At 49.1% G+C, this 18,178-nt stretch overlaps 1 protein-coding gene across 1 annotated transcript; it reads right to left on the bottom strand.

Annotated features, from left to right (window-relative positions):
- Positions 1-609: 609 nt before the first annotated feature.
- Positions 610-2,586, bottom strand: LOC134143574 (uncharacterized). The gene has a single exon (XM_062581700.1). It carries the CDS (start codon positions 2,584-2,586, stop codon positions 610-612), a length of 1,977 nt encoding a protein of 658 aa, XP_062437684.1.
- Positions 2,587-18,178: the final 15,592 nt, after the last annotated feature.

Here is an 18,178-nt window from a genome sequence, read left to right as displayed (position 1 = left end):
TTGGACCCAAAGGGGGCCTGCAGAGGCCTCTTCCTGGCTTCCCTCCCCTCCCACCTTTTCCTCCTCTATTCTGTCTTCCGCTTCCCCTGCCCCTACCTTGGAATTCATCTCCCCAAAGGGCTGCTGCCAAGAGAAAGGCCTGTAGTTTCATTCGCTTTTGTGTTTCTCTTTTTCCCTTTTCATCTCCAGTATTATATACCTTATATGCTCTTTCCATCAGCTGTGAAACCAACATTCCCCCAGCTCCAGCTGCCTTCTGTGCTTCTTTCTAATGCCCTCAGCTGACTGGCCAACAAAGAGCATATTAAATTTTCTTTAATTTGCTCCCTCAGTTGGATCCAAATCTCTCCACTTTCTGGCTTTCTCACATAATCTTTCATAAAAGGCCAAGGGATTTTCTTCAGGCCCTTGCCTTACTTCATACAACTTGGATACAGTCTTTGGTTTTGGAACCCCCTATCAAACCCCACAGAGAATTTGTTGATATTGCTTCAATAACTCCCAGACCCTGCTCCTATTTGGAGCCCATTCTGCATCCCTTCTGCTGGGTAAACAGACCTCAGGATCCCCCTTCCATCCTTTTCTCTCACCCTCTTCTTAATTGCCTTATCAATTAACCAGCCTCCTTTCTTTTCCCGTCAAGAAAGTATTCAATAGCGTCTGCACATCTCCCCAGTTACGATTAGGAGTTAGCATCATAGTCTCCAAAAGTTGATGCAGCCTCTCAGGAATTTCCCTATATGAGCCAACAGAGCCAACGGTGGCGTGGCAGAACGCGGATGTCATGGCAACAGTGGTTTCAGAGCAGGCCGCTGTGTCCGTAACGGTGGTTTCGGAGCAGGCCGCTGTGTCCCTACCGGCAGCATCTGAGGGAGGCGACGAGCGAGGAGGAGGCCAGTCGTTGGGGGGTGCAGGTGGTGAGGGCGTCTGGCAATGGGCATGGAGCCATCGGAGGGCGCCAGGTGCTGAGGCAGCATGGCTTGAGAGGAGCGGAGGTGTCTGGGCGATGCCTGCCATGGGCAGGAGCTGCTCGTGGCTGCTCGTGGGGCTGCGCGGGGGGCTCGGGCTGGGGCCAGCAGTGGGGTCCCGGGTCGGTAGCGGGAGGGCGCTGGCAGCAGCGGCTGGGGCTGGGGCCCTGGGGTGAGATGGTGGCGGCTCGGCTGTTCCCAGTGGTGGCAGCGGTGGTGGTGGCGATGGGAAGGGATGGGAGCAGCTGCAGGGCCGCCCAGGAGCACGGGTCAGGTCCTGGTCGGAGACTGAACTGCAGACCAGATTTCGACTGGGGTCTGGGGCAGGGACTGGGACAGGGTCCGCATGGGGATACAGGACCATGACCAGGTCGGGGATGGGACTGTGGTCCGAGTTTGGATCAAGGGCCAGGTTGGGGGCTGGGTCAGGGGGCGAGTGGGGATATGGAACCAGATCTGGATTGGGCACCAGGCCGGGATCCAGGTCCAGGTTGAGGATCGGACTGGGGTCTGGGCCTGGGCTGGGGACTGGGTAAGAGACCCAGCTGGGACTGAGGTTCGTGTTAGAGAGCGGGCCAGGATCCGGTTTAAGGGCCAAGTGGGGATAGAGAACTGGATCCAGATTGGGCATCAGGCTGGGATCTGGGTCTGGGTCAGGGACCGGTCCAGGATCTGGCTCTGGACTTGCTTCTGCACTGGGGTGTGGACCAGGATCCAGGTTGGGGGCCAAGTGGGGGTATGCAACCGGGTCTGGATTGGACACCAGGCAGGGGACGTGGTCCAGGTAGTGGAATGGTCCAAGGTAAGGGTCCACTTCCAGGTTGGGGGCCGAGTAAGGGATTGGTCTAGGAACTAGGTCCAGATCAGGGACTGGTCCAAGGTCCTGGTCTGGGTTGGGGGCCAGGTCGGGGACTGGTCCATAGTACAGGTCCAGGTCAGGGGTTGCGAGGGTATCCAGAATTGGGTCCAGATTATGGACCAGGGCAGGGACTGGGCAGGGGTCGGGGGCTGGGACAGGGTCTGTGTCAGGATTGGGGTCCAGGCAGCAAGGCAAGGCCCCACAGGTTTGCAATCCTGGGCAGCTGACCCAGGACCCTGCCTGGAACTGCAGTAGGATGATACCTGGGCTGCCACAGGATTCTGCCCTGGCCCTTGCCCCAGGATCTGCCTTGGGATCCTGCCGTGGTATCTGCCCTGCCCCACGCCACAGCATCGGCCCTGCCATCTGCCTTGGGCTGCAGCCCCGGGAGCGGCAGCGGCAGCTGCTTGGCAGCGTGTGTCGATATATGCCCTGTGCTCTGCCCGCCCTGCCCAGGAGGGGGCGAGGCCAGTCCTCCGAGGGGCCCAGGTGTCCCGGCAGCAGCCGTGTTGCAGAACGCGGATGTTTTGGCAACGGCATCCATTTCAGAGCAGGCAACTGTGTCCCTAACAGTGCTTTCAGTGCAGGCCACTGTGTCAGTGATGGGGGTTTTGGCGCAGGCAGCTGTGTCCCTACCGGCAGCGTCCAAGGGAGCTGGCAAGCAAGGAGGCTAGTCGTCAGGGGGACGCAGGTGGTGAGGGCGTCAGGCGATGGACATGGGGCCGTCGGAGGGCACCGGGCGCCGAGGCAGCGCGGCATGGGAGGAGCGGAGACTTAAGCCCAGAGGTCACATGAGCATAATCTCTCAGTGTTAATACATGCAACACAGCCAAGCAGAACAGCTGCCTCGCATTCGTCCTGGAGCACAGGAGTACCCAAAGTCACTTCTCCAGGAGTCTCACCTCATTTGAAGCACTCCAGCCTGGGCCTTTCTCCTGTCCCCTCCCCTCCCCTCCCATCACCTCCATGTCTGAGGTCATATTCCAAGGATATGGAAGGACTGAAGGGACCTGTGCGGAGACAGGGTACAGGACACTGATACAGGTACAACTCCCCTCTCTCCAGGCACCTCTTGCCTCTCCCCAGATTTCCCAGCGAGCCTGAGTTGAGCTCAGGTCTTGGGGGCTGCTCTTGCCACCTCTCTGCTCTGGAGGGACCACTGCGCCCTGAGCAGGAGAAGGTGAGGGGAGGTGGTGAGACAGTGCAAGAGGTGGTTTGGTGACGTTCCGAGGAGGACATTGGAGAGGAGCGCTTATTCTTGGCCACCAGAGCTGTTTGTATGAACTAGGTAGGCTGAGATTTCCCTGTATGCTCCTATGTAAGCGATCTGTCCTGGTGATAATTGCTGGCTGTGGGAGCCCTCCGTAAAAGGGTGCTCTCGGGGTTGCAGAGCTTGGTCTTTGGGAATCTTTCTTCCTGAGCAGCACGTCATTCAAAACAGGCCTTCACACTCTTTCTGTTTCCCTCCTCCTTAAATGGATTTTTCACGGCACCCAGCAGTAGGGAAACTAAACCTCAGTACAGCGTGTGGTTGCAAATCGTCAACAGTGGTTCTGAAATAGTGCTTTAAAGAATGAGGTTAACATTTGACTTCATTTTTACTTATTTCTCAACACCCTGGCTAAGTATCCATTTGACTCCACCATTTTGTGCATACCATACCAGAATGTCATGCTGATTATATGTATTATTTCAAACACTTTCTCATGCCTGCTTCCCTTTGCTGTTCTGTGTACATGGAGAAGATGATGGACTCCACATGCTTCCAGGCTTTTCCCATTGCAGAAGGAGTACAACTGCACTTATCTTACCCTTTCTGTGTAAGTAACATATTTCACTCAGCAAAATGATGCCGTGGCAGTTTTAACTTAGCTGAAATAACTCCTTTCAAAGCCTACTGCTGTCTAAAAGAACTTGCATTATTGCTCTCTAATGATAACCTTCTTGATGGCTACTTCAGGTGTGTCTCTTCCTGGGCCAGCATTGCCCGTGAGCTTAGCCCGTGGTCCTCTGTCACTACAGTAACTTCTGTTAGGATTAGAGCCTGCAACCGTGTTTCCTCTCCCTCAGTTTTGCTCTGCTAAATGGAATTCTTCTGGTCTCCTGTTGCCTGCTAGGCATATCATTTTTTGAGCCTCTTCTCTCAACATTTCCTGGGCCACGAATAAAACTGAGTACGGAGAGGCAAGGGAGCCCCGATACTAAATACACATTTGCAGTTCTTCTGTTGAAACATTTTCCATTTCTCATCCCACTTTCTGGTATGTTTTTGCCTGCAAAAAGGCAAGCTGATGCAATCTATACCTCCTGTGAAAATAAGGAACACTTGGGGGTTGTACTCCATGGATCCTTCATTGCTATTTGTGAAGTAGAACTGTATCTGACTCTACTCTTTTGTGTATATGCAGCATTTGGATAAAGTTACTAGGTAGGCACCAAGCTGCAGTGTAATTGGGGCTGATTGTTCTTGTTCCCTTTAATTAGGAAAATCTGGATACATACTCCCAAGGAAAGCAACAGGAAGAAACTCAAGAACCTGAGGCAGAAATTGTCGGTTAGCTCTGGCTTTCCGTTTCCTTCCCCACGTTCCAGCCCAGAGCCTCACCTAAAAGGGAAATGAGCTGAACTACTGGCTCTTGTTCTGCTCTTCACAATTCCCTATTGCTGCAGAGCTTGCAAGCCTCCGGGTCCCTGCCCTTGTGAACTCTGTGCAGATGGTCAGCAAAGAGAACCGGTCCTTTCCCCAAATGCTTATGCGCTAACGCAGGGGAGAAGGCAGCAGTCTGCTGACATTCCTGCATTTTTGATGAAAGAGGAGAGTGCTAGAGGATGAAAGAGTGAGAATTTCCAGTTCCTAATCAGAAGCTCCTGGCATAAACTTTCTCTGTAGGCATCAGACTCTTTTTTCTTGTTGGGGAAGTTCCAGTGGGTGACTTGCCTGTAATTGCCTGTGGCAGAGCTATGGCAGAGGCGAGATCTGAAACCGCAGAAGCAGATGAAGTCTTGCTGCTGTCAGGACATTCCAAAAATGTCCCAGAAACACTACCTCACAATACCGAGAGGGAATTTTCTGAAACAGCTCTTCTCATGGTAGCTGCCACATTGCTAAGCAAGGTGACAGCAGAATGTGGCCCCTTGCTATGCTCATGGAGGCTGGTGACAAGTCACCCAGCAATTCCACCAAGGCCAGACCTTTGTCCATGACCTATACACATGCTCCTCTCTACTGATTCCATGCTTCTGGAATGTGTCATGCACAAACGGCTCTGGAGCTTTGGCAGGGTTTCACATCTTGTGTGCCATACCCATGCTGATAACAATAAAACCCATTGCTATCTGTGTGGTACCTTTTGGGAGTAATACAACTTGCAGCAGTGTTTGAAGAGTTCAATGTTGGCGACATTGTAAAGGTTCTGCTCTAACCAGCTCATCAGAAGAAGGTGAAGAGCAAGAAGATGAAGAAGGCACAGATACGTGAAGGGGCTATAGGCTTAGACAAAGGAAGGTTCTTGCATGGTCTCAATGGGTTATATGTGCAGTTTCTCTGCAGGGCTGATTTCTTGTGTACAGAGGGTAGAGAAGTTCTTGAAGGAAACTGTATAGGCACCAGGAATGATATCTTAGGTACTGTAATTGCAGGGTCATCAGAAGAAGATAAAAATCAAAAGGAGGAAGATTGCAAAGACCCTCTGAAGCAGTATAGCCTTCGACCAAGGCAGACTGGCATACGGTTTCGAGAGCCACTGGAATGTAGGCTGTAGGCACAATTTCTCCAAAGGGCTGATTTTTTGCGTGTAAGGGGGATATGGGTTCTTGAATGACAGTGCAGATGTGCACACACAAATAAGAAATGTTATCTAGGTTCTGTAAGTACAGGGTTGTCCAAAGGAGGTGAACACCCAGAAGCCGAAGGTGGCGAAGATACTCGGAAGCGGCATAACCTTCACCCAAGCAAAACCGTGGTGCAGGATCAAGACGCATTGTAAAATGCGATATTCACAGAACCTCTCTGAAGGGCCAGTTTCTTGTGTATAGGTGGGGCATAATTTTGTGAAGAAAAATCTATACACCTGCGCACCACGTTTATTTCAATTCCTTGCCTTCATTCTGCAAGTAAAAATCTCCACAGTTTTTCTTAGATGCCTGGTTAGAACTCAGTTTCTTTCTCTACTTGTTGCAATACCTTCTTGGGGTTTCACTGCACTGCTCTTATCAAAGTTTCACAGAATAAGCTTTGCTGTTTCTGCAGCTGAACTTCCCAAGTTTGAAAGAAAGATGTCCACGCAGAAGTAAAACAAATGACCTGTGCGTCCTCAAAAGTATAGTAGCAGAGCCCGCTTGCTTTTTGTGCTCTGTTCTGACTTTCAGTTCTCCTTCAGAAGCAGGTGTGCATTTAGTTCACTTGCCCTGAGCCTTGGTAAAAAAACACTTGGAACTTTCCTCTGGTCTGGAGTTCAAGACGGTGAAACCCATCCCACTTCCTGCCTTCTTGACGAACCAGGTGTACCTGAAAAGCATGTGCAATATTCTTGTAAATTTTTTGCTTTCAGTGGAGTTGGGACAAGCTAAGACATTTTATTCAGGGCCGTTTGCTTCTCCCACACAAAGAGCTACATCTACACGTGCTCGTCACAAAGCCCTGTCTGCAAAAGAACAAACAGGTTGGTGGGCGTATGGCTAGCAACAGTTCTTGTTTATCAGCAGTGGTGTCACTCCCAGCACCGAGTAATGGAACAATTGTAGCCTTGTAACCGTGGCAGTCTGACCTCCGTATAGAGGCACCAAGATTTTTTTCTTTGGGAGAAACAATCCTTAGCCACTAGAGTGACTTCCACTAGCCAGCAGTTTTCAGGAAGGCATGCTTTGGGGGCCAGTGATGAGACGATTCTGGAGGTAGCAGCTGAAATCCTTGTGTTCTGCACTTGAAGCCAGAATCCCCTTCCAGAAACTGTCACTTGGCAATTTCGTTGTGAAGTATAGAAACGATTTTCTTGATACACATAGGTAATTTAGTTAGAGAGAGAGTCTGTGGATAAATGTTCATATATTTTTAGTTGCTTCTGGTACATGATTCAAAGTAGTTTCATTTCATTTGACATGCAAGTGGAGGTGAGTTCTTGTTTCTATGGGAAATTCCATGCAGTGTTTTCTGCTTAGTGTAAATGAAGCTGTTGGGAGCAATTGTGGTTGTAAAGACAGCGTTGGCTATGACGCTCCATATTCCCATGGTCTGTAGGTCATTAAATCACCTGTATTTGTATCCAGTTTTGAATGCTGCCCGTTGTGTAGTCTGCACTGATTTTTAAAGAAGACTGAGAACTTAGGTCAAGATAGTCTTCTCCATCGGCAGGCTGCTTGATGCAGCCGTTCCAACCTGCTGAAAGCTCTGCATTTGCTTTTCAAGCACTCATAACGCTGCATGGTCTGCCTATGGCGGGGAGCAGAAGTCTTAAGGAAACAAAGGCAGGTGTGCTGGCCGGTCATGCTGGCCATTCCTTGTCCTGCTGCTTTGGGCAGCAGCTTTGAACATTAAGAGCAGAGGAAAGCAGGGGGCATATGGGGGGCACTCCTAGACTATGGTGACTTTGCACTGCTCTGGCAAGCCTTATGAAAATAAATCAGACCTGTTAGAAGCATTGTGGTGGGGGGATTTCAGTCACTCAACCGCTGACATGACTTTCTTCTCAGAACTGACATCACTAGTTCTGCTTGGAAGTGTTCCGAAGCAAGGAAGCTTCCCAACCAAGTATTCATGGCCCTATTGCTGACAAAGGCTTTTTGAATTCTGTAAGCAGCTAGGGCACGGAGAATGCCAGCGATTGCTGGATCTGAGCACTTAGGGATGTAAAAACGATCACTCAGCTAGTCTAATGCCACACAGGCCCACCCGTCTTTCTTTACTCTTGGCTATTGAAGACAAATCAATTCCCAGGAATATTTTGCTTTCTGGGAAGTTCGTGCAAGTTTGTAAGTGCTCCTGCCCTCCCTCGCCAACATGAAAGAAACGGGAATCCCTCTAGCTGCATGTTCATTCAGAAGGTGCCTTTCCCTTTCTCCTTCATTCACATCAGGTGTCTTCCCCTGAACTCTGGGGAAAAGGAATTTGAGAGAAATGGCAAGGATCCAATTAAAACTGGAACAGATGTGGCTGATCCAGTCGATCCAGTGCAAACAGATAGCTTGGTAAGTATTTGTCACTCACGGCTTTGGTGGGGACTTTTCCAGGGCTGATGAAATCTTTGCGTGCTGGGCTGTCTATGGCTGCCTCAGTTCACAGTTTTCTTTGAAGGAACTTCAATGACGTCCTCAGCGTCTCCAGTCTGCTGGCAGATGACAATTTCTGATGAAGCCTTTTCTTGGGGGCAGCTTTCTCTAACCTACGAACTGTGTTCTGTTGAATTTCTCTTCAGGTGCGGTTTGACGGTGTGGGAGGTCTCTCTGACCACATTTCAGCTTTGAAAGAGATGGTCATTTTCCCATTACTTTATCCGGAGTTCTTTGAGAGATTCAAACTGCGACCCCCAAGGTAACAGAAGGCGCATTAGAAGTGCACAAGCTAATGCCGCCGTGCTCAGGAGAACAGAAACCTGAGGTGTCAGTACAGCTGGGTGCTTCAAAAATTGTGGTCACCCCTGCTGAGCTTTTGCAGGGCTGTTAAGAAGTGATGTCTTAAAAATGGATCAAATCCAGACTACATTAGGCAAACTCCAAACGCAGTCAATGCCTTGCTATAGTTAAAGGCTTAGTGGCTGCTCTCTTACAATGAGAATCAGTCCTGTAAGCCTTAGGACTTCCAACTAAAACGTTGCTGCGTCTGTGATGCTTAGAATAAAATAAAACTAGTCCGCTTCTTACGTAGTTATATTGGTTCTGTGCTGTGAGATGCAATCACTCACAGAGAGCTTACTGTTGGGGTGCATTCTTTTTAACATGAATGTGTTCTTCTCTGTTGGAGGAGGGTAGTGTCCCTCATTGTCATAGTCATTGATTTAATGGTTAAAGGAAGGCTGTTAGTATCAAGTCTTGCCTCTTGTGAAAGCTTGCACCTGTTTTGACTTTTCTGCCACTTGAGCTCTGCCTGCTGCTACTTGATTAACTGATGAGTCCGTCACCATGAAGTTTTGCTGAATTGGAGAGGGTCTTCCCTGAGGATTTGAGAATCTTCTCTGAGGAATCTCTTTCCACCTAAGCTTTAGACTACCTTTTTTCCCCAAAGAGTGTTCAGTCTCATACGTGTGGAGACTCGCTTCTTTATAGATGCCAGAAATGCCTTTCGTTTGCTTCCTGCTCCTCACAAAGAGCTGAACGTGGCAAACTGAGAATCACTGATCTTGGGAGAGCAGGCAGTGCGTTAAGAGAACTCTAAAATTCCTACCATTCTAGCAGTGTAAAACTGGCAGTTATAGGAATGGGAGAGTGTTTTTGTGGGGTGGTTGGTTTGTTTTTCCCTGAGAGACGAACGTAAAGCAAAATGCCATCATTTTGTCTGTAAGCTCGAATAGAGATTCTCAAGATTCACACGAGAGCCTGGAGCCCTAAGCCGCTGGGTGCGTTTCTTGAGGAGCTGGCTGAAAAACGTGTTGGTAAGATCAAAAATGCATTGAGCTCCTGCTCGTGGCTGCATCCTGAAAGAGACCAAGCTTGTGCCAGGCAGTAAGCAAGCCCCTGTGCCTTGCCACAGAATTTGCCCCTGAGCTGGCTGGCAGGACTTGGTTGCTATCCAAGGATATCCAGCTACAAACCCCGTAAAGGAACTGCTCTGAAGAGCAGTAACTCTTTTCAAATCATCCACTGAACTGTTCCTATTTGGGCCACAGACAGAGATTTGACAAGCTGCCCTTTGGCAGCCATGTCCCTGACTTCTTTGTGCTGCCTGAGACTGACATGACATTTAACTCTTGTCTTGCACATTAGGATACCGTGGAGCCAATATTCAGTCTCTCTGTGCTGAAGCTGCCCTCTGTGCTTTGCGCCGACACTACCCGCAGATATACACGAGTCATCAGAAGCTGCAGATAGACATCGCTGCCATTGAAGTAACAGCAAGAGATTTTGCGGAGGCTCTGTGGAAGATTGCACCAGCTTCACAAAGGGCTGTGGCTTCACCCACAAAACCGCTGTCAGCCATTTGTAAGCCACTGCTTCAGAGGACTCTGGAGAGATTCCTAAAAGCGTTACAGAGAGTGTTTCCCCAGGCAGCGCTTGCACTAAAGAAGGACCAGCGGGCAGGTAGAACAGTAACATCACTGCCTTCAAATTCTGCCAAAGCAAACACTTCTAGCTGGTGCAGTCAGCAGAAACCAGTCCTTCAGTCATGATGGGATTGGTTTTAAATGGTAGAAACTTCTCCTTTGCCTACGCATGCCTTTACTTCAGGAATATCTGGAACAGAGTGCTGCCTAGCTTGTACTGTGGCTTCTAAAGCATTCCATGCTTTGATCAGTGGAGGCTGCTGACTGGTTCTGTTCTGATTGCTTGAGGCTGTCCTACCGCTACTATAAACTAGTAGAACTAAGGAGAGCTGCTAGATTCTTTCCTCTGGGTGAAAGAGAGGCAGAAAAGCACCGAGGAAAGGAAGGTGGAGAGGTGAGGGGGTTGGCAGAAACATGCCGCCCATGTTGCCCACCCTCCGTTACCTCCTCCTCGAGCGACCTTTGAGAGGCTGCATTTAGAAGGCACCCTGGTCTGTATATGCCGGCCCTGCAGTCCTCGGACAAATGGGAGTTTGCTGCCGCTCCGTTTCCTTAGTTGCCACTTGCTTAATGTGGGCTCTGGCTCCAGAAAGAAGTGACCTTGTTGGGTGCTTTAGGTGTCTAGCATTCAGTGTGTGCCCATCCAATGAAGGAAGACAAGCCCTGGCTTTCAGCACTCATTTCAAAGCTGTAGGAGTGCAAGGGAAGCAGGTGTGGGCTCTTCTGGACAGTTAACAAACCTCTCTTGTCTGTCAGATGGTGCAAATCCTATCTTAGGAAACGGCTGCACGTATAGTCATGAGGCGTCACCTTCAGATTTTGCAGAGGAGCTATTTCATCAAACAGCCAGTCCTCAAAAGGAAACGTTCCCTCTCTTGAACAGGTAAATGTCTGTGTGCTTTTGATGGCAGTTCTTCATCTTGCTGCGTCCTTGCTGGCAGTCTTGGCTGTGGAACTGTGAGGGGGGTAGACCCAAATGCTTTTGACAGGCGTGTTTCATAAGAATAAAGCAAGAATCACTAACAGCACATGGGGGAGGGATGCCTCAATAACTGAATTAAAAAAATGTCTTGCAGTTCCATGTACTTCCTGATCACAGAGCAGTTTCTCACCTCTTGTGCTGTGAGTGTGTAGTATTTGAAGAGGAAAAAGAAAAAAGCAAGGGAAAAGAAGGAGGGACTGAACATCTGTGTCTTTACTGATTACTTTGTTTCCAGAGTGCTTGCTTTCTTCTTGTTCTAGAGATGCTTACTGCCAGCCCACATGTTACAGGCCAAGGTTCTTAATAGCTGGAGAGCCCGGATATGGGCAAAATTCTCACTTGGCTCCTGCAGTAATACACGTGCTGGAGGAGTTTGCAGTTTACACACTGGACCTGCCGTCCACCTGAAGAAAGATGTGCACAGGTATCTCTTCTCTCTTGCATTAACAGGAGTACTCTTCTAGCTGGGTACAGTTACAAAATGTAGCTAATACTGAGCCGGTAGCACTGCAGTCTATGTCGTAAAGGCAAGGACTCCCAGAACGCTTTATACTTGTGCACCTGTGTCTTTTGTTTACCTGGAGAAACTGAGCTAGAGTTAGTTGTGTTTAGCTCAAGGTGAAAGTAGAATGCAACGTATAGGCTGAGTGCCGTTTTATTCCATTTTACTCTTGGGCAGGGAGTCGACTCTGTTTGGCATCACTGGATTTTCACATGTTAACCCTTAGTAGAAGCACTTGAGAGCCATGCAAGGGAGACTAGACATGTTCCATGGCTGGGGGCTCATCAGTCACAGAAAGGCAACATCTCCTTCTGGGTTATGTGACACTGGCATCTGTGTCCACCTAGCCACAGTGCCTAACGAGTGCCTGGATATACTGCTGGTACGTTCCATCCTGGAACAGCAACTGCCTGAGTGCTGGTCACCTGATCAGGTGCCCAAAGGTATTCAAGCCCGGAAAGGATGCTTGCCGCTCTGTTCATGGGGTAGATGCACTGCCACGTGGACTGGGCTGTTAGGAGTCACCTTACGTCTAAGCAGCTCTGAAATCAGGTCTCTTTCTAGTCTTGAGGCTTTCTTCTGCCCTTTTCTCATCAGGCACTGGCACTTTGTAGCATGTGTTGACTGATAATGGTGTTGCTTCTTAGCAGCTTATTCTATGTGGTTTAGAATTCTTATGCAAACTCCCATTTTACTAGTTGATCCGAGAAGCCCAGAGGACAGCACCAAGCATCCTTTATGAGCCTCATATCCACGTATGGTGGGAGGCTGCTGGTGTCACACTGAGAGCTACGTTTACAGTGTTATTGGAGAACATTCCAGCATACGCTCCATTTTTGTTGCTAGCAACATCAGATGTGTGTCATGCAGAGCTCACCCAAGAGGTATTTCGACTGCTGCTTTTCCTGCTTTTTTATGTCTCATTGAAACTTACCTCTCCAGTAAGCACCTGGCTACTACGCTCCCCAAAGCAGAGGGATCCTGGTGTTACCAGGGCAGCCTGCCTGAATCTTCGGAAATTTGCTTAGGCAGTAATCACTGCTGAACATGTTTGTCTACAAGACTTTTGAAGTCAAGAGCCTCACTTTGACCCAGCCTTCTCCACCCCTATCGCCTTCTCAGACAGATGCCTGAATTCCCTCCTGGACAATAATCCCAGTGACTTCCACACAGTTATTGACCTACTTAGTCAAGTGTATGCAGTGCTTGCATTGAAAAGGGCAAAAAAACATGCTTTCTAAAATGATTTCTTACGACAGGCTGCCGTTTCCAAAGGCGGTTATTACACTATTAACAGACGGCAGTTAATTTAGACTTTCCGTGCCTTAACAGAAATGATCGTTCTCCCTTCATGCAGGCCAAAGAGTCCCTTAAAGAAGATGTTTCAGGATGCCACAGTAGCCTATGAAAATCTAGTCTTTAAGGCCAAGTAGCTGACTTACTGTAGCTTCTCTTGTACTCAAATCATTACCCAGCCTAATTTGAAAAGATACTCATGTTCTTGGAGGTGAACCTGAATTTCTGTAGCCTTATATTTGCAATGTCTTTCCTCCTCCCACCTGAGGTCCGAGATTTATTTTCTGAGGCTTATGGAGAAGTTTTCCATGTCCAGTTGCCAGATAAGGAAGAAGGCAGAAAGTTCTTTGAGGACTTGCTTTTAAATCAAGCTGCTAAACCTGCTGCCTCCAAAGGAAAGCAGGTGAGGAGAGTTTACAAGGAGGGCTTTGCTTACTGTTATGGGAGCAGCCATTTGGCATTTGTCTGGGCAACAGATTTTCAAGCAATAACCTTTAGAAGGCTTGCACGCTTTAGTGTGCTTTGAGTACCATTGTCTAAAACACCTTCTGGCTGACTGCAGCTTGTCAGGAACAGAGCGTACAGCCTGCAGCATTTCCACCAGAGCCTCAACTGCCGGCAGAGGAGCAAATGAAACAGCTTGAGGAGCAAGTGGAGGAGACATTGCAAGTGGGGCTTCTACATTTCCATACACCCCTCCTGAGTGGCAAGTGGCATTTTTTTTTTGCCTTTCCTGCATGAGTTGCTAATGCCATTGCTATCCTCCCTGTTCTCACTGCAAACTCTCTTTCCCATGATGCTTTTGCTTCCTTTTCCTCTTCCTTTCCTTCAGACCTGCCTCCCCTGTGCCCAAAGAGACAGCAGTGTCTCTCCCTGTGATTTCCAGTTCAAAGGATTAGACCTGCCAACTCAAGTGGCAAAAAGAGGGAGTAAGAGTAATAGCTATCTGAAGGCAAGACCATTGTTTCTTCCCTGCCCTCTGCTTTTCCCGTGAGAAGGACACCAAGGAACAAGGGGCTGGGCTTTCTCTCCGCTAAGGCCCAGGGTATGACATGGTGTGACAGCTCCTTATCCTGCTGGCAGGACTGGGAATTCTGTCACTGGTTTCATCCATGAGTTTTGTGCAATGTTCAGTGAATGCCAACATTGGTGTCTTCTCCTGGAAGGCAGAAGCACAAGGTTGGTTGTAAAGCAGGTGAACTGAATCTGCAAGCGGACGAGCTGTAAGTGCTTAAGGAGCATTTCCCCTTCTCCAGCAAGTACTCCCTTAAGACTGCCTCTTTATCTCTTCCCACCGTTGAAGAAGAGTTTGTGTGCAATGGCTTTTCTGCTTCTCCTCTACATTAGGTCCTGTAGTAAGACAGTAAGCAACCTGTCTTGTTAAGATAAGCTTCCTTTGTGGTAAAGCGTTCTGCCTGAAGTCTGAGCTGCGCATAAAATCCTGCAGCTCACTATTCTGTGAATGACATTCTGTAATCCGTTCCTCTTCTTTTAAAATAGAAAAGCCAAATGGCCCCCTTCCCTTGCTCTCCCTACTTTCTCAATGTGCCTATATAGAGGCACAGCACAGGGGTACTTCAATGCCCTTGATCCTTCTCCTGGTACTCCATGTCAGGTGATGATGCTAGAACTGACGGAAGGACTACATCGGTAATGTTTTGTTTTGCGCTTTCTGATGTCTCTGTGCAGCTGTATGAAGCATAAAATGCAGACGCAACGCATCACCGTCAGTCAGCGTAGCAGGGAAGAGGAGGAGATTCCCATCCAGTGAGGAGAATGACACTCACATCTGTTTAAGGGTAGGTTGGAGCTGACCGCTCTGCCTTTGCTTCCTGATCTGCTTCAGACACTTGAGCTATCTGTTTTGCCAGCGCGGCTGTACACATGGTGAAAATTCAGCTCCTGGGTCAAGAGAAGGAGCTGGGGAGGCTCCTGTTTGCAGCTGCCCACACCATTTCCAGGAGACCCGTGGCCTCTCTCCCAAACAGTGCCTCGTACTGCACCAGTACGATCTAATCAAATGCAGTCGTGACTTTGCTGCGGCAGCCTCTACCCCTTACTGTGCACTGGGCCACAGCAGTTGCTGCTGTTCTAGAAGTTGCTTTGCCATTAGGATCGTTCATGGGATAGACTGAGAAGTAACACAATGCGAGCCTTGTAACACAGTCTAAGCCTTGCTTTTTCCCTTGGAGGTAGGACCAGTTCACTCATTTCTTTCCCCCCAAAATCCAGTGCAATCTTTAGTTTTGTTCTCGAAGTTTCACTCGTATTTTATTTTGCAGAAAAAGAAAGGAGGATGCCAGCTGTGTTAGAATGCCCTAGTTTAGTTACGGACAACACCAAGAGCCTGTTTGAAAGTGCTCATGTGCTCTTGCACTTGTCTTGTCTCCCTTTTTCCTTCAGCAACTGCTGAGTGCTGCTGCTGGGATAACAAAGAAGTTCAGCATCTTTCACCTGGAAAAACTGCATGTTGTGCTCAGCCAGTGTATTTAGCGGCATCGAAAAGAGGACGACAAGACTCAGTTAACAGAGGTAATATTTGTCATGGCACTTCCGATCACTGTTACACCGTTCCTGCATGGGTACAGTGTGGGTATTGTGTCTTCATTTTAATCTTCATCTCTTTCCTGCTTAGTAGTCCGTGTAATATCGGAGTGGTTCGTCTCTGCCTGGGAGAACTCGGTGCGTACTGCAAAGCCGGTTTTGCGTTTGGCATGGCTGTTGGCAGTTTCAGCAGGACTGAGACCGAGCCGGAAGACATGGGATTGCATGCACGCAGCCCTTTCAAAGCAGTTCACCTTGGAGTCTGTGAACAGCTTTTCTGTTGTACCTCTCTTTGGGGAGGGGGCTGTGAAAGAAGGGCCCTGGTCTCCGTTGTCACTTCCCCTTCCTCCCTTTGCAGGCAGGCAAGCGTGGTAAGGAGCTGGGAAGAGATTTTTCTTTAGTGCCACCACCATAACTCTTCTAGACTAGCGTGTGCGAGCATCTTGAATTGCACATGAGGGGAGATTTCTGCCTCGGCTGGTGTTAGATAGGCCAGAAATCCTGGCTTCACATTCAAGAGCCAGAAGGCAAAATTGGTTGTGCCTCTGCAGTTTGCCTTGAGAAAAGGAGGTCCCTTCTCCTAAGCCCTCCATCCCGTCTCACACACCTGACAAAGAGTGAAACCCACTTCTGCCTTTAGTTTTACAGACAGTATCTCCACTATTCTCCCTGCCCTGTGTAAGTAGGTAAGGAGCAAGCCCGAGTGTACACAGCCTCTAACAAGTAATTACTCCGAGTGCACAAAGCACCTCCTTTGGCTGTTAGTTGTGGCTTTTCAGGATGGCTCTCCTCAGCACAATTTTTGCAAGCACTGCTGATCCAGGCTCCCTCTCTTACTCTGCTTGGGACACACTGGGGGCTAAAAAGACATTGTGATGGTTTCAGCACACCTAGTTGCCGGGTATTCTTTCCTTTTTTAAGAAATGAAGAAGGAAATTGGAACGTTCCTTGGTGCCAACTAGTGTGAGCTTCTGAAGACTGACTTCAGCTCTGTGATGTTTTGTTTTAGTTGTATGCTGCATGGTTCTCTGTGCCTAACTCAGTCATGAGAGCTTTGGCTAGTTGGAGGCCTGTGGCTAGTGGAGTTGCCCAGGGCTCAGCACTGAGTGCAGTCCTGTTCAATTTATTCATCAATGACCTGGATGAAGGGACAGAGTGCCTCCTCAGCAAGTTTGCTGATGATCCCAAGCTGGGAGGAGTGGCTGTTACACCTGAGGGCTGTGCTGCCATTCAGAGAGATCTAGACAGGCTGGTGCTGCCATTCAGAGAGATCTAGACAGGCTGGAGATCTGAGTGGAGGGAAACCTTATGTGGCTCAAGAAGGGCAAGTGCAGAGTCCTGCACCTAGGGAGGAATAACTCCACACACCAGTACAGGCTGGGGGGGTGACTTACTGGAAAGCAGCTCTGCAGAGAAGGACCCGGGAGTGCTGGTGGATGACAAGTCAAGCACGAGCCAGCAATGTGCCCTTGTGGCCAGAAAGGCCAATGGTATCCTGAGGTGCATTAGGAAGAGTGTTGCCAGCAGGTCAAGGGAGGTGATCCTGTCTCTCTACTCAGCCCTGGTGAGGCCTCGCCTCGAGTACTGCGTCCAGTTCTGGGCTCCCCAGTACAAGAGAGACGCGGAGCTACTGGAGAGAGTCCAGCGTAGGGCTACAAAGATGATCAGAGGGCTGGAGCATCTGCCCTATGAGGAACAGCTGTGAGATCTGGGCCTGTTTAGCCTGGGGAGGAGAAGACTGAGGGGGGATCTTATCAATGTGTATAAGTACCTGAAGGGAGGGTGTCAAGGGGATGGAGCTAAACTCTTTTCAGTTGTCCCATGCGAAAGGACTAGAGGTAACCAGCACAAACTGAACCACAGGAAGTTCTGCCTGAACACAGGGAGGAATTTCTTCCCTGTGAGAGTGACAGAGCACTGGACCAGATTGCCCAGAGAGGTTGTGGAGTCTCCTTCTCTGGAGATATTCAAAGCCTGCCTGGATGCAACCCTGTCTGACATGCTGTAGGTGACCTTGCTTGAGCAGGGGGTTGGGCTAGATGATCTCTAGAGGTCCCTTCCCTTCCAACGTTACCCATTCTTTGATTCTGTAATACCAGTGTGCACGTTCAGATTTCAAATAGCTATTCTCTGTGAAGAGCCTACTTTACTCTTGGTTTATCAGGACTGTGGCAGCAGCAGACTTGGGAGGGAGACAAATGTATAATGAAGAATAGAAGTGTTTTCCAGGGTTGGAGTATGTGCACCCTTTCTGCTCCCCACACTTCAAGGGCCCACACCCAGTGACAAAACCACAAGGAGGTCACAGCCACACACCGAAGTGGGGTCCCCACATGTTGCCCCTCTACTGTCATGACATAACTCCATACCAGCTCTTCACAGCATCTAGCAGGGAGGATGCTCTGCCCAGCCTGGGCAGAGGTTGTGATGCTGGTGCTGTGATGTCTGGTTATGTCAAGCGAGATTTGCACTGCTGTTCTGGGCTGTTACTCTCCCATTCTTGCTCCCTCTCCCTTTCCCACTGTTACAGATGTTCAGGCTTCCAACATGCTGCTTCTCTGTCTCAATTCTTCTTATGTTCAAAAGCCTCTGTTTAGTTCCTAGGATACCGTTTAATCCAGCTGGTGGTTATCTTCCTCTTCAGTCTAATCAGTTTGGAGGTAAATGCCTTCCACACATTTTGAGTGACCATTCACACACACTGTTTACACCTATATTCATTCCCACTTTATCAGCTGTTGCTATCCAGGCCATTTTGCCAAGGGTGGGCACATGTCATCACCTTTCTGTCCTGTTTTGAGAGCAGAAGAGAGAAAAGGCCAATCAGAGAGCTCC

Source organism: Rhea pennata, chromosome 8 (assembly GCF_028389875.1).
Source record: "Rhea pennata isolate bPtePen1 chromosome 8, bPtePen1.pri, whole genome shotgun sequence".
Taxonomy (NCBI): Eukaryota; Metazoa; Chordata; class Aves; order Rheiformes; family Rheidae; genus Rhea; species Rhea pennata.
Note: the sequence above shows the minus strand (reverse complement) of the source record. Positions and strands in the feature narration are given on the sequence as shown.